This window comes from Pipra filicauda, unplaced genomic scaffold (assembly GCF_003945595.2).
Source record: "Pipra filicauda isolate LSUMZ 115617 unplaced genomic scaffold, ASM394559v2 scaffold151_size3305965_pilon, whole genome shotgun sequence".
NCBI classification, from domain to species: Eukaryota; Metazoa; Chordata; class Aves; order Passeriformes; family Pipridae; genus Pipra; species Pipra filicauda.
This window is the reverse complement of record NW_024104007.1, coordinates 1,055,916-1,072,601: the sequence shown is the minus strand read 5'-3', so window position 1 is coordinate 1,072,601 and position 16,686 is coordinate 1,055,916. Positions and strand designations below refer to the sequence as shown.

At 37.5% G+C, this 16,686-nt stretch overlaps 1 protein-coding gene across 1 annotated transcript in view; it reads left to right on the top strand.

Annotated features, from left to right (window-relative positions):
• The window catches only part of NUDT14 (nudix hydrolase 14), a 61,520-nt gene that overhangs the window by 15,679 nt on the left and 29,155 nt on the right, over window positions 1-16,686 (top strand). Inside the window, exon 2 of the mRNA XM_027716658.2 lies at window positions 11,305-11,348. Within this exon, the coding sequence (XP_027572459.1) occupies window positions 11,305-11,348 (44 nt within the window). The remainder of the gene's footprint in view (window positions 1-11,304; window positions 11,349-16,686) is intronic.

The window sequence follows — 16,686 nt, the reverse complement described above, 5'->3', positions numbered from 1 at the left end:
TCTCCGAGTCAGAGATCCTACCTGAGGCAGCAGTCCCAGATGCCTGGGAGTGCTATACCCATCAGAGTAATCACAAGTTGTGGGAATGTGATGTGGACCAAAGCAGTGTTTGCCCAGTGTGTAGCATTTGGAGAGTCCTCTTCCTAAGGGGTTGAAAGGTTATTTTGACTAATGAGTGAACAGGATCTGTACAGGAAGGAGCTCAAGAATATTGAGTGAGAATTCTCATCAACTGTGGGGTCTCGGACTTGCAGTGGGTACTTTATATTGAATTTCACTCTGTCTTGAAACAGTTACTACAGACAGACATGATTGATTTAGGTATGTTATGATGAGTGCAGAATTATTTCCCTTGCTTGTCATTAAATATCACTAGTCTGAAATTTCAGTCAGGCCCTTTATCTTGGTAACTTTGTGGTCAAAAGAATCAGCAGTTATCTACGTCTTGGCAAAATTTAGCAGTTTGGAAAATGTTGTCTTCAGTAACTTAGGAGTTTAAGTGCTGTTTTCCAAAGGAATTTTCAGGAATCAGTCTCACTGAATTTCACTAAAGTCCCATCAGGATCAGGTAGAAATAGTTCTGTAATCTTAATCAAATATTGCAGTTTAAATCCCACCACAGAATATGACATTATTCAGTAAAGGTGTTTAGATGCTATTTGGGAGTTCTGGCATTTGGTTGAAATTACCGTAGTCCAGAGTAAAGTCTAAATTGTTCCACCTTTCCAGTGAGAACCTTAAAAGTGGAGATTTTTGAATGCTAAAAAGTGCTTTCTTAAATTTTATCTTTCATGAGTTGTTCATGAATTATTATAAATTGAAGTAGGGATATGAACCCATGTCTGTATTTTCCAGATTCATTTATTACTGAACTACAAAGGCCATGCTGTTTGTTTGTTTGTTTCTAACATTTCATAAATGAACATGCAACAATTCATACAGTTGGGGAAAACTCCAGAAAAAGAAATGAAGCAGGGAACACCCAGGAGCTCTCAGAAGCCTCTGGTTGAGGTAGTTACCTGGCTTTTATTCTCTGAGCTGGAGCCTCCTGGATCTGTGTTTCTCAGCCTCTTATTGTAGTTATTGCATATCATGGGAGATTTTTTTCTTTAACCTTACTAGAAAAATATCTGTAAAAGATTAGAGAAATGGCCTTTGCTGTGGAGGTTTTCAGCAAATATAGATAGAAGTGGTTGTGTGAGATCTGCAATACTTTGAAAGTACAGCACTTATTTACAGTAAAGTATTTTACTGTATTTTACTGTCACATCAGCTGAATGCACAGTTTTTGGAAATTATATTATCTCTGTTAAAACATCTTTCGTTATTAGGAATATATTCCTTAACCATGTCCAGTCAAAGTTTCAGGATTTATATTTTAATGTAATGTTGTGGGAAAAGTAGTGTTAGTAATTTTGTAACTATGGAAAGCATGTTTTCTTTTTATCCCTGCAAGATAAGCAAGTATGTCACAGACTTCCAAGGGAAAACAGTTTAGTGAAAATGGCAAAATACATGCAAAAAATTTCAATAACATGACAAGAATTTAAGTAAAAGAGTAGTTGAATACTAGCTTTACATTTTGTCATTTGTATACAATGACACTGGAATCTGAAAACTCCACCCGTTAGCAATTGGTTCCTTTGTGTAGAATTGAATTTAACTCAGTATTAGGAAGTCCCCATCTGTATCTCAACTTATAACCTTAAATTATATGCTGGCTTGGCAGTAAAATGATGTGAGAAAAGTCATAAATTTGACCTTTGTGCATATCATGTTTCTTAACACACGCACTGTGTCCTTACTCTTTGCAGTATAGATTTCAGTGTGCTACTGCAGATTTGCCTTGGAATACAGTGTCTTTGATCTGTATATGCAATTCTTGTTGATAATGGTGGATATCAAAAACAGAAAAACAAGGTTAGAAAGGAGATTTGACTTAATTTAGTGTACTTATATGTGCTTAATTCTCGTGTTTTCTAAATTTCATTCAAAGGTAAGCGATCTTACTGATAGCTGAATGCCAAGCTAAACTGCAACAACTCCATTGTTGAAAAGTACACACAAAAAACAAACTGTGACCTTAAAAGTAAACTTCCAGAGGATTATAGGAGAAAGTTTACTTACACATCAAGTATCTCAGTTGTAATTGTTCTGGCAGTTGATGTACATAAAATGAACAAAGTGGCTTGGCCCAGTACTGCATTAACAGTTGAATAAATTAATGCATTCTCCATTGTTTATCTTACCTCCCAAAGTGTGAAAAAATTGCACCTTTGAACAGTAAACTCTATTGCTATAACCATCTGTTTGCAGTTTCATTACAAACTCCTACCAGAATAACCCTCACTTTGAAGAGAAAATTGATATGGGTTGTAAAAATTACAGTCTATGACCTTAGGTTTTATGTCTCCTGAGGTATCCGTGGTGTGGTCTCCACTGGAATACGTTATGGTTTCTTCAAGAAGTGCCTTTATGTCTTCCAGCTAATTTCAGATAAGAAGCCCATGCATCAAAGAGTTGGCTGTCACACAGAGCTGAGCACTCCTGCCTCTTGTTCAAGGCCTAAAATGAGCATTGTGAGACCGCAGCAACTTTGTCCTGCCCTGCCCAGAACTGCTGTGTCAGCTGGGGCTGGCATGCCCTTCTTTAGTGTGCAGGATGATTTGTCCCCATGAGCTTTGCTAGCTCAGTCTTACCTCTGGAATTGTTATTATTGCCAATTAAAGCCAATTAGCGGAAGTAGTATTTGTGCTTCAGGTAAAATGTTCACTTTTGATGTTGTTAAAAAGTCATCCGTTTGTGTATTTTTGCGTGCATTAAACCCAGTCCTTTCTCACTGAAATATTTGAATAGGGAAGTTAAAAACTGCAAAATGCCATTATTTGTAATCATGATGCTTTTAAAATAAACACTCTGGATAGTTTAGTAATGAAATCTTGCAAGCTTTGTTTAAAAAGCAAACACTCCCCCCCTTCCTCTTGAGCTTAAACAGTGGCTTGTTTAAAAAAACAGTAAAATTCCATAACACTTAAACTCTTTTGAAGTAGTTTTTCAACATCAGCAAGTAATTCTGCAAATTGCTTTTGAAGATGAGGCTTCATTTACTCCAGCGTGTGCAGTCTGATGGAGTGGATTAGTGGGTGTGGAGTGAAATTGTAATTTAGGCTTTTTTGTGTGCATGTGTCTCTCTCTAGAACACTCCCTATTAGATACATCTCTGTCCTCTTGGAGTAGTTGTGGATAGACCAAGGCTGCTCTGTTTAGTAGTCACTGGTAAAACCTTACAATATATATAATGACATTACTTTCATGCTACTAAATACCATTTTTTAATTCAGGGTTTTTTTGTTTTGTTTTGTCTTGTTTTTTAATTAGGTCAGTTCCCAGAACCAGCTTCCTGTGTAGTTACACAAATGTCAGTGATGGGGTAGAGCAGAGATGTGCAGCTGGGGTAGCAAAAGGAGCAGCCTTGGTTTCCATTGACTTGCACTGTTTTGGGACTGCACCCCAGGACTGAGTGGGTTCAAGGCCAACACTTTGCATTTGAATTAGTAGTTATGTCATATGATAGCCCAGCATAAGACAGTACTGATGTATACATTCAAAAGGAAAAAAAAAAAGCCACTCAACTAATGCAAATTAAAATGATTTTATTGATTTTATTGGGGTTTTTTTAACTGTGTTGCATGGTTTCATGTCAGCTGAAAGTGCTTCCTTTCATTTTGAAAGATATGTAGTACTTTCTATGAAGTCTGTAATTATATAAAAAGAAGACAGCTTTCTTCCTGCTTGCCACAAATCAAACCTTTAAAGTAGACAAAAAAATTATGATATTTCAAACAGATTTCAGATGAAAAATAGTCTGTTCAGGACAGAGCTTTCCCTTGAGATGAAAAAGTTGAATATTAATTGTTGTATTTTTGACTGTTCATTTGCACTCTTTTTTTTGTGGATGAAGATCTTTCGGTACAGCATGGCAAGTCCTCTGGCTTCTATAAACAAAAAACCACCCCACTAATTCATTAATCCAAAAAAAAAATATTCAACAGGAAGTAATGGAACTTTAAAGTGTATGGAACAGGTATTTTATTTTATTCTTATCTGGAAAGCTTTAGAAGTCCAAACTTGTTTTAGCTGTCTTTCTGTTTGATTTCTGTTCTTCATACTGGTTTCACAGCATCATGATGACTACTAATGCTTTATTTCTTTAAAAAAATCCCAAACTCTGGATTTTTGGGGGTCAAAGCCGATGGTTTATTTATTTATTTATTCACAGAGTTTTTTGTATATGGCATGTGCTGAAAATACTGTGAAAAATGTTGAGGCAGTGCAAGGTAATTTGGTGAGTAATTGTCTGATAGGGAAGTGAAAAGCATAAAGTCCTGATTTTGTCCTGGAAGTGCAGCTTCTGTGGGCACTGGAAACATTATGTATTGATTCTGTGTAACAGAGAGTTATGGCATTAATAATTCAGCTGGCAAGAAATGGTTTATATTGGGTTGTAAATCCTCATATGTTTCTACTGAAAACCGCTACAGATGTGACATCAGGTTCCATTAAGCTGAAAAAAGAAATGTAACAAGGAAATCTCAACTGATAGCAGCATTTCTGTAGTGAGTGGAGAAAGGAAGGGGAAGGTTCATTTACAGAGGGGTGAGGGCTTGGCTTTTTTGGGTTTATCATAGGGGAAGTCCACTCTGTTTAGCCCATGAACTGTGACTTGAGAAGCAGCAGCTGATACACATCTTTCCCATTGTAGAACCATATATTTTATAAACCAAAAAGTACTGAATTACTGAGTTGCTTTTATTGCAAATTTATCTCTTGGCAGCTTTTACTGATCATAAAAAAGGGGAATATGGGTGAAAAGCATTAAGCTAAGACCACTTAAGGAAATAAAGGTGGTAGAAGGCAGCTGGAGCTGGCTGCATTGGTGCAGATTTTTGTCTGTCTCCAAGAGTCAGTTACTTGATTCCCCAGACACACTGATCATCTGGATTAACCTGATGAAAACCCATCTAATAAAGTGACAAGTTTGATGTTCTCTCACCATGCAGTTCTGGGCAGCAGGTAAACACCTCAGCAGGAGAACAGGTGGGGAGTTTCCAGATAGAGGCGTTGCTGTGCACATTGATACTAAATTGTGCAGATACACTTGTTGAAGATTGGTTGAATGTGAAAATAAGTGCAATAGAAAATCAAGTTTTACACAAATTTTTCAAGAAAAACATAACCCTCCTACCTTTAAAATTTTTTTCTGAGAACAGAAAAAAAGCAAAACCTCGTTATTCCTCTCGGGAATTTTACTGCCTTATTCCATGTAAATCATTAAACAGACTGCACACTTGCTTGGCTCTGCTGACTCTGGTTTAAGACCGTTATTTACCAATTAATTCTCTTATCTGTTTTTCTGTACCTGTAGTCTAATTATTTTATTACATGAATAATGCTCATTATCCTTTTGCATTAAGGACATTAACTGCTTTTGTGCCTTAGGACTGTGGAAACAGAGTAAATGGAGCAATAAGGACAGAGTTATTTTTATGTTATAATTGCTTCAACTTCTTAAATTGGATTTTTTCACAAATATGGAACATTTACTTCTTGGGTAACTGCTTTAAACCCAGTCCAACTGGTATAGACTAGGGGATATTGACTGTTGTTTGCCATTTTAACCCTCATAACTTCTGCACGTAGCTTATCTATACCATAACGTATTTGTCATTTTTCTTAACTGCCTCTGTTTGTTTACACCAACTTTTGTCTGGGCTCTAACTGAATTGTAAGATCATTGAACAGGAACTGTTCCCACTACATATGTTTAGTGCCTTTCACAATGGGTAGCCAAACGTCGTGTTGTCTGTCCTGCAATGTAAACAGTCAAGAGTTAATCATTGTCACGGGCAGATATTTTTCTTTCTTTTTTAGTGGCATATGTGAAGTTAATTTGCTTCTTTTGGACATATGTCTCCTGCATTTTGAGTGATCTGCCTGCGTGGCCTGTCACCATTCTCCTAAAAAATATGTAATACAAGGTATGAAGCCTTTTTGCTGAGGTGATTTTGGTGTAACTTTACAGTTCCTGGCCACTTAGACTTTGTCTGTCCAAGCAGATGTTTTCTGTGGATAAACATGGGAGATGACATAAGGCAGTGCCTTTAATTCGGTCACTTTCAAAATTGTTAAATAGTTCAATAAGACAAATAAGACAGGAGAAGCTTTAGGTAGATTTTGAGTAAAGATTGTTTCTGCTTCAATTATGCATTGTCTGTCCAGAGCTCATTGCAAGAAGTCATTAAATCAGTGCCAACCCAACATAAATTTTGTTTTTTTTGAATGGTCTGAACTCCCAACAGAGTAACAACAGGAAATCTGTGACTGTAAATCTGCATGCGGAGGATTTATTTTATGCACCCTTCTGTAGTGTTGTCAAACTACCATGACGTAGAGTTAAAGGAAACATTTAAAGAGGTTTTGTGAGTGTTCTTTCACCTGTTACACTAACACATTTCCAGTTTACTCTCCCAGGAGAGCTGTACACCTCAGCCAGACTGAGGGGGGTTGGTTTGTTTGAGCTGGGGGTTTTTTGAAGGCTCAGGATGGTATCAGCGTAACGCTGAGTATTGGTACCTGTGGAGACACGTCACCCCATGTATGAGCTGGTTCAAGAGCTTCTTGGGTGGCAGACTGTGCATGGGCCCTGCCCTCAAGGAAAAGGAGGAGGAAGGCATTCAAGCTGCCCCAAAATGAAGAGTAGAAATTCGCAGTAACTTGTGTCAGACCATATCCAGGGTCTGTCACATGTGGAGCACACCCAGTATCAGCATACAGTCAGTGCCAGGGGATGTTACTTCCTACATCATTAGCACACCATGTCCTTTTTCTCTTCTTTATGGGCCAGCCTGGATTAAATCTTAGACGAGTTTCTCTAGCAAGCAAAAGTTATCCTTTGCACAGGCATCCTGACAGCAATTTGACCTTGTTGTTCAGACACTATATTGCCTCAGGCGGTGGAGGAAAGCAAAGGACAGTGATATCCTTGGCACGGTGATTCTTAAGGCATTTTAGCCAGAGACAGACAGAGTGTAGGTGGGAAAAAGAATGGTGTTTTGATAGGCTGCAGACAAGTCTGACTTATCCATAACAGACGGTGTGAAGAGGCTCCTGCTTGTAATTATGGCACTGAGCAGATGCAGGAAGAGTCTTAGGAAAATGATTTAAAGGATAGAAGCAGGACAGAGAATATGAAGATCAAGTATGAGTGACATAAACAGCTCTGTGCAGGTAGGAGTCACATCTGCTGAACTTGCATCCACTGTCAACACTTGTATAGCAGAGAGCTCTTTGCAGTGCATGGTTGTCCTGGAATCACCTGATCCAAAAGGGGTCGATTCTCCTTGTGCAGATTGTCAAGCTTGGGAGTGTGCTGCTGCAATTCTGACTAAGTTATCAATGCCATTGCCGTGTCAGTCTTACAGAAAACATGAGCAGGACTTGTGACACACATTCAAGTAGTATAGAAATGGCTGTTTCTGCTTCCTTTTTGGGGGTCAGTGGAAGACTGTTTTATTTGGATGCATTTGGGGGGACTGTCTTTTGCCAGTCTTCAGATGCCTTTTGTCAAAGTCTTGGAAGAGTGTTCTGGGGAAGCATTGCTCTATGCTTTCCCTGTTCTTAAATTTTAGAGCCAGTATGCCAGACAGGATGGACATCTCATCTGACCTGATATGGCTTTCTTATGCAATTAGTACTTCTGTAAGTGATCTGTCTTCTGTGTAACCTGAAACTAAGTTGTCTCACATGCTGCCTCTCCTGGAATACAGCTTTATTAATTTACACATACTATATGCACTAGTTCAGCATTGCAACATCACAGAACCTGATCACTGAGCACAGAAGTAGATTACTTTGTGTAAGAAGTGTGATTACTTTGTGATTAAAGATTTACCAAATCGATTATGTGTTATACAAAGTTGTTGCAGTACCAGAACTGCTATTCTGAACAGATAAAAACAAGTATAAAATAATTTTGATGTATTTGTCTGTATAAAACATCACAGGGCATGTTTCCCGTTTGAAGAATAATTTTTAAGATCTTTCTCAAATGTAATTATATACTCCTTTCTACTTTCTGTCATCAGTGTTTAGATCTCCCAGCAATCGGTTATACTTATTTCTCTCACTGCATTGAAAGACACTGTGATTGTTCCCTTTAGACATTGGAGAATGGACTACTTTGTAATAATGCAATTATATATGTTTATTAAGATGAAGAGCATTACAAGTTTGAGACAGCTTTTGTCTTTCACAAGGATACTTCTGTTTTTCAGAAGTGATGTTGACCATTGATACTTTAATTTTCCAGCTGTCTGTAACTGCAATAACTGCTATTATTGCCTTGTCAAAGGCCAGTATATATGGAATGGAACAGTTTAACAAGTAATCATAGTTACTTGGCTTTTAAAAGCATGAATCTTGATCAGTCCAGCAATTAGTACTTTTGTCTTAAAGATAAGATAGAGATACTACATAGAGCTTGACATAGTTGGTTAGAAACTGGCTGGAATTAATGTTCTGTGAAGTATGTAAAGCACCATAAGAACCATTGGTAACTGTTTACATGCTATTAATAATTAGCAACCTTCCTACTAGTCTGTTAGGAAAGAACCATGCTTTGGGTACAATAGAAACTCAACTCCATACGGTTGGGTTCAAATTACATTTGACTTGGACAATAGGACATGAATGGGGCTCATTTGAGTTTCTGCCACTGTAAACAAAGAGATGTTGGAATGTTTCATTTGTTTATTGATTTATTTATTTGGACAGGTGCAGGTTGATCATATGAAGTAGGTTTTTTTATTCAGATATAGGCAGAAAATAGCTTTGTCCAGTAAGAGTGTATGATGCTAACCAACATCTTGACTGGACAGACTCAAAATAATTTAGCTTGTGGCTGGTTTTGAATTTGGGTCTTAAACTAATCAAATCATGTTCTAGAGAAAGCGTGTTACGTGGGCTTAGAAAATATGGATTTTATTTTCTTATTAGTTTCCTTTTAGGTACTAAGTTCTTTCTTTTACTTTCTGCTAAAAATTATGTGCATGTCTGTGAGGTAGATTCTGTTAATGGTAATGGAGCTCATCCTTGAGAACAGGTCATTCAAATCTGATGGATCCCATCTGGATGAGGATGAATCTCTAGGGTGTAATTTTCCTCAGCTATTTGACTCTCGTAAGTGCTCCAAAGCAATCAGGGTCTATAATTTGCAAAATGATGGCAGGAGCAAAGAGCCAGGAAGATTGTTGCTGGGATCGTGTGTTTGAAAGTAGTACCACAGGACTAACAGCCTCAATTAATGCAATGAGGGACTTGATTCAGGCTTTTTTTTGTCTTCTCCATCAGCTGGGCACCCACATTTCTCCCAAGTGGACACTACAAAGGTAGAATGGATGACAGTAGCACATTTTGGGCAGGGTAAGGTTGAAACTGGAGAAGCAATATGAAGTTACATGCAGAAGACATTATTCTTGGTCCACAGCTCTCCAACTCAAGTTAAATGGAAAATTGCCCAGCAATCTGCAAACAAGAGAAAATCCTGCCATACAGTTAGAAATAAACCTACAGAAGGATTGAGCTGACCTTACACATTTAATACCTTAAATTGTCTTACCATACAACACAGCCCATGCTATTACATTCCAGTGTTGCAAGTATGTGTTGTGTCATAGTCCTATCAAAGTTGTTCCTCCACCTCTACCCAGGTGGAATGGATTGGATAAGCACTCAGCTTTAATATTTCAGTTCACACTGAAAATTTGCTGTCTTTATTTCTCTTTCAACATTATATTGCATTTAAACCATGAGAGGGCTTCTCCCATAATGGAGACATTTGGTTGCTGTCAGTGCTCACAGAAGGTATGTGCAGGCACCAGTGGAAGCGAAGACTAGAGTTTCTCTTGAGGTGAACAACTGTTTATAATTAGAGTTGTGGGAATGAAGAAAAACCCAGCTAGCAAGCAAACAGTCACTCTTCCAAAAAGCTTGGTAAACTCATAAAGCTCGGGAGCTTAATCTCTGAACCAGAGTGCTTGTTATCTAATCCCCACCAGCTGTTGTGTACTTGGTAGCCATGACATCTGTAATAGAGCTGAAGGGCCTGTCTATATTGGTTGGCACCTTTACCACCAACTGAATTTGATTCTTCTTTCACTGCTCAACATTTACCTGCTTTAAATCATTAACCAGTTGCTCAGGGTTTGACCATCCGTTTAACCATACTTTATAATAGAAACCTAGTGCTGCTTTTCACATTAAGCATATTTTGGGTATGTAGGTTTTCAGCAGGTCTAGTTTTTGTGTTGCTAATAAGAAAAAGGTATCAACCACAAGAATTTCCTCTGGTTGCATTCTGATTCCTCATATAAACTTAAAACTGACCTGGGAGTGAAATCTCTTGACTTGTATTTCAGCTGAAATACATCACACCTCTAATAAGCAGGGTGAGGAATTATATACATGTCTCCAGCTGGTGTGTATGAATTGCTATAGGTGACTGTAGAAGCTATAAATGTAAGCAAGTGTATACCTGTTCATTATAACTGTCGAATAATACCTGTTTTCAGAGATGACTTTCAGCTGTGCTGTAGTGGATATCGTTCTTTTTAAGCCCATCTTGGGAAAATAATCCATTTTATGTCTCCTAGTTCTTGGGTGAGTGCTGTGACTTCAAACCTGTTGTTAGACAGTGCTCTCAGCACCACCAGCAGTGCAGAGGAACAGCTGCTGTGTAGAATGGAGTATGTTAGGTGTGGACAAAACTGCTATTTTAGGCCTTGTAAGGGGTGAGAGTGAAGGATGTCTTGTTCCTGGATCCCAAAGGAGTTTAGTTAGGAGGTAAATGCTGAGCTGTCCACTCCAGACCATTTCTGGACATGGAAAAACATAGATCTATGGGTTATTTTACAGTTTAAAACGTGGCTGTTTATAGCTTCCTGACACCTTGAATGATTAGCTTAGGCATCTGAATTGATGCTGTGGCCAAAATTGGGCCTGAAGACTACAGTAATCTGGCATTAGCTGTCATCATGATATTGTGGATCTGAGATTTTGAACTGTTCTGAGACAGTTCTCAGCACCTGTAATACTGTCAAAACAAAGAAGGATGGTCTCATAAATAAAACCAGCTATACTAAGTTTTTAAAGAAATGCCTGTTAAATTTTATTCAATTCCATTATAGTAATTTTTTCACTTGGAATTAATTTGACTGATGGATTTTTAATTTTTTTTTTTCTCCCCAGAATGGTACGAAGAAGTTCTGGGATTTCATGAGAACACATGACAGGTAACGATGGAATCACGTTATTTCCCATTGTCTTTATGTTGTATTTCGTGCTGTAGTCTCTTCCATTGATCAGCTGTTGATGTTTCTTCCCCTCCAAATTCCTCTTCAATTCTCACTTCTTTTGTTATAATTGCAGGTAGTCCTTCACTGTTTTAGACGGAATTGGCAGAAGTTTTAAAATCTCATGGTTTATTATGTTTTCAGTAAGTTTTGTCTGCGCCTGACTATTTAAATATTAGAGTTTTAGCACATGATGTACTGTACATTTTAGTGATTACAGAGAAGATACAAATGAAAGTTTCTTTTTTTGAGTGGGAATATATCACCTGAAGGAAGGACTTTCTTCTGTCTTTCTAATTGTATTTCTTCTGCTGGGGAAGAAAAGCAACTAACTCCTGACTTCAAAGATCAGTTCATCCAAGATTATAACAAATAAGGTATATATGAAACAGACCTAGTCTCAGAGTTATTAAAAACCAAAGTATTTATGTGTCTTTTAGAAAAAGACATATAAATAGTTTAGTTAATCTGCTCATGGAAGATAAAAATAAAAAACATAGGTAACAAAATTTTCCTAGAAAAAGCTTTTCTAAATTTATTAAATGTAAAAAGTGGTGCAAAACACTAATGGCAAAAAAACACTTGTGACATAACCAGAACCATGTCAAGAGATGTGTTTTTCTTGTGCATGAAGTAAGTAAAATCAGTTGCATTTTTGGACGTTGTGCTCTGTTGGAACCCTCTAAATCCTTCCATGAGTCTTTTTGTGTGTAGGTGCCTGTGAGGGACAAAAAAGGCTAACAACACTTTTTATCAATATAAAGATTATGAAAGTAAAATTTCCAGAAAGACTGGGAAAGTATTAACTAGACTAAAAATGCCTGTACTGCTTGAAACTAGGACAGAGTAGGGAGTGATATTTCATTACTGAACTTCACACTTGCTTTTGGAATTTTTCTGGAAGACAGTTCTGTCTTTGCACTTTGTCTGTCCATATGGGCATGTGCCTGAATTTATGATCACAGATACAAAGGCTGAAATGATAATTGATTGCTGGAAATCTAATATATGCCCATTGTAGCAAATGAATCCAGCCTCAAGTCACAGTGTTGGGAACATGACTTAAGGATGAATTTGTATTACTATTTTTGTTTAAACTTCAGCTTATCACTGTGTGATAACGTGTGAATATATGCAACTAACGGAGTGGGGTAAGTATTAAAGGATCAGTTTTCCATGAACTTCTTGGGAACAGTATTTCTGAAGGACTTTTGTGGGCATTTTTAAAATAGTTGAGAACATAACTTTATAAAAAGGCTACGGCCACATGTCATGCCAGTCATCTCTGGTCACATAACATTTGTTAGCTTCAGATGTACAACAGCTGCCACCCGAACTTATTAGTGACTACTGTTGAACTGCAGAATGTCTAACACTCTTTCATGAGGTAATTCATTGCAGCTTCTGACACCAGAGGTAATAATGTGAACTTTCTGTGTAGGAAATCTGTGGTTTCACATAAATTCTACTTGTGACTGGGAAGCCAATTATTATGAGATACATTAGTCAGGTTCAAAATCCCTTATAATGCATTAAAGCCCCACATTTTGCTGTATCTTAGTAGGGCAGCTGTGGTGCTTGTTATATGGAAAAGTCACATTAACTACTTGCTGAGGATTATAGAGGACTTCATACTTAGAGAGCTCTTAACCGTTCTTTACCCTTGATGAAGAATAAATCTTGAAGAAGAGGAGAGCTTTCCAGGACACATGTCCTGTTGGTCAGGATTTCCTAGTGCTTGTGTCTGCTTGAGGAAGATTGTAGATGTTTTTCCATAGATAAAATCCCTTTTTCTTAATATTTTTTCAGAAGTATTCAGAAGTTGTGCTGCCTCTGAAAGTGCTGTAATACTGTTAAATGCTCAAAGAAAAACAGCCTATTTTAATAAAGCTGTTTACCTAAATTGAACATATGCATTGGAATGTCAGATCTGTAAAGTACACATATGTATGTATTATACATTTGCATATAATTGATATGTAGAATGGATTTATTGATGCTGAAGAAAAAAACCTACAACTGTGCTAATAATATAAAACCAGATATTGTGTCTAACTCATGTCTTTGTCTGTCATCCTCTTTCAGCAGCACAAGTAAATGTGCTTAAGGCAGACTTCCTTGCTGTGTGACAGTGAACCCAGTGTGTGCTGGGTTCCTTTGGGACCCCAGTGTTCTTTCTCATTTCAAATTAGGTCAAGATAAGCCAATATTCAATAGATTTGTATCAGAAGATAGACTTGATACAGGAAAATATTTACCACGAGAGATTAAGTTATTGTCGTATAAATGTATCCTTTCCAACTGTTCAGATGAACAGCTGATTAAATTATATAAAGACAAAAACATGAGGACTGCAATAGTCACTTCATTTGCCTAAAGTGTGAGTCACCTTTTAAAATGTGACTATATATTGCAGTGCAGCAAGATCATTTAACTGTATGCAGGCTGGAGTACCACAAGCACGAGCTAAAATAGAAGAGTTGTTATTAGGTATTACAGGGGGAGGCTTTTTTCTTTTTTTTTTTTTCTTTTTATTTATTGCAGATCTGGGCATGAGTCTACAGTGTGTGGTTCCCAAGCTTTTGTAAGACCAACACCATTCAGAACTAGAGTATCAGTCCTGGAGTCACCTCTGTAATTTATGTTGAACAAGTAATTGCTTATTCTTAATTCCTCCATGCCACTTAGAAAAAAGTCTTCTGCAGTTTATTACTGGTCACACAATAAACTGTTGCCAAGGCAAACTTTCAAAACCTGTGCTGTCAGAAGACAACTGAGTCCATAGACAAAAGAAGCAGCATTTCTTACCATATTTAGGTTTAAATTGTAACAGAAGGAAGACTTAGGACACAAGGACATACCCATGGACAGTAGTTTAGTCCTGGAATGTTTTGCCCAGAGAGACTGAGGAACCCCCATCCTTGGAGAAATTCAAGCCTTGATTGGACAAGGCTCTGAGAAATCAGACCTAACTTAGAATTTAGCCTGATTTTGAGCAGGAGATTGGATCAGATGGTCTCCAAAAGTCTCTTCCCACCTGAAGGTTTCTACGATTTAAGTAGATTAATTACTTAATGAATGTTACAGTTCCCATCTGACAACTGTCAAAAATTTGCAAACTTGTCAAGAAATCTGTCAACTTCTAAGCCATTTTTTCTTTTGGAAAATAAGGAGTTTACTGCTGTCCTGTGGAGTTACATTTTAGTTAATCTTTCTTTGAAACATGCAGATGAACATTACCAGAGCTCATTATAAGGTTTTATTACATTGTTAGAAGCAACAGTGAAGTTTACTAAAAATGAACGAAAAAAAATAAAAATCTTTGATTACCTCTTTTCCAGTGTAATTATTGAACAAGTTTATTGAGGTGGTGCTTGTAAGCATTCCATAATTCTGGCCTGTTGTGTTAGGCAGTGACACACAGCAAAAGATGCTTTCTGCAGTTATTTAACGCACTGCTTACTTTTCCAATTAAGTGTAATTTTTCCTTTAATACTCAGCTGATGTGTTTGCTGATTAATAAACATATCCTTATGAAAATCAAGCAGAATGCAAACAATGAAAATTTAGATGCAAGGTGTATTTCAAGATTCTTTTTAGACCTGGGTCTGTCAGAACTGGTTATCAGTTTGTGGGGGTGTGATTTGCGGGGTGAGGAGTTGGTAATTTTTTTTAAGGACTCTGCTTTTAAAAATAAAAATCTTGATCAGGAGAACATTTGTGGTGATTTTCTGTTAGAAATAGAAACATACCAAATATTACAGAGTAACCATCGATACCTGTAACAAAAAATTATTCTCTAAAACCAGACTCAGGTTACAGTTATATTCTCCCTCATCCTAATTTTGCTATATTTAGTACAGTAAGAGCCTGAAATGTAATACTTAAGTTTTACATTCATCTACTTTATAAAGCAATAGACCAGGTTCGTTTCAGGTTTCAACAGCTCCCCTTAAACAGATTCAAGGCTTTTAAAAGACATAATTTGGGAACAGATGAAGGTCAGTGTACAGTCATGTGCTCCCTTCTGTGCTTTGAGTAATAACTCTTGAGAACAGGGACACAAGTGTACCTTTTGCTAGTTGACAACTACAAGGACAGTTTTCCAGTTGCACTGGGAATGGATATAAAGTAAAATTATTGCTACTTCTCCATTTAGAAGTATGAAAAATTCACTGTAAAGTTCATTACATTTACAAGAAACAAGTTCTGGGAGACTGGATTGTGTGCAAGATTATTATGTGAGTTCCTCTCAACTCTGAAAATATCATGTGACAAGGAAAAGGCATTTGGACTAAAAAACTTAAAACTCTCCACGTGCATTGAACCCTATTTATGCTGGACTTTTACCTTCAAAAACGTGTCACAGTAGCTCAGTAATAGTTCCTGACTTAAAAATTCTTAATGGAAAAAACTGAAAACCTTTTCTTATCTCTCTAAAAAGAGAACGGAAATAACATTCCTGCCTTATAAGATTGGCTTCTTTTAAGTAAAGAAATTAATTAATTTCATATTTTAAACAAACTAATTCCTAATTTAATTTGTTCGCTCAGAAAAAAAGGCTTAATACTGTATCAGTTGCAAAGACAACTGCAAAGTGTAGTTTTCCATCAGGAGGGAGTTTGCAGGGAGAAGGAAATCGAGTCAATCAGCACCTCTACGTGTTTTGTCCTGTGAGTACCAGCCCTGGGGGGCAAACAGAACAGGGTTCTCAAGGCAAGTTAAAAATGAACATAACTCAGAATGAGAGGATGAATTTATTCATCCATTCCCTCTGTGCTCTGGAGTTACCTGGCCGAGGTCTGGCTGTTGCTGAGGTCGGGGAGTGTGGCTGTACAGGGGAAGTGTGGAATGTGGCCACCCAACAGCTGCACCAGGAGCCTCCTGCATCCCAGCCCTGGCCATGGGAGCTGGCCAGGGGACGGGTCACCAGAGCTGGGAGAGTGACCTGGAGGAGCCAGGGTTGCTATTCTGGCTCGGTGGCTGTAGCAGGCAGCTATGGAGACAGGATGGAAGTCATGTGCCCTGACCACATTATAGGAGTGGATTAAATTCCTTCTCCTATTTCATATGCCAGATCATTTGGGCTTTATGGAAACTTAATCCTCTATGTATTTTTCTGGTTTATGTCCTAGTGTATTATAAGACACCATGAAATTTAACTCAGATGCTTCCTTTGTGCAAGAATTATCACAGCAGCTTTAAAATGGGTAAAATACTGCTTTATAACATCTTTATAGGTAAAAAAAAAGTCTTTCTTGGGTGGCATGTGCCTTTT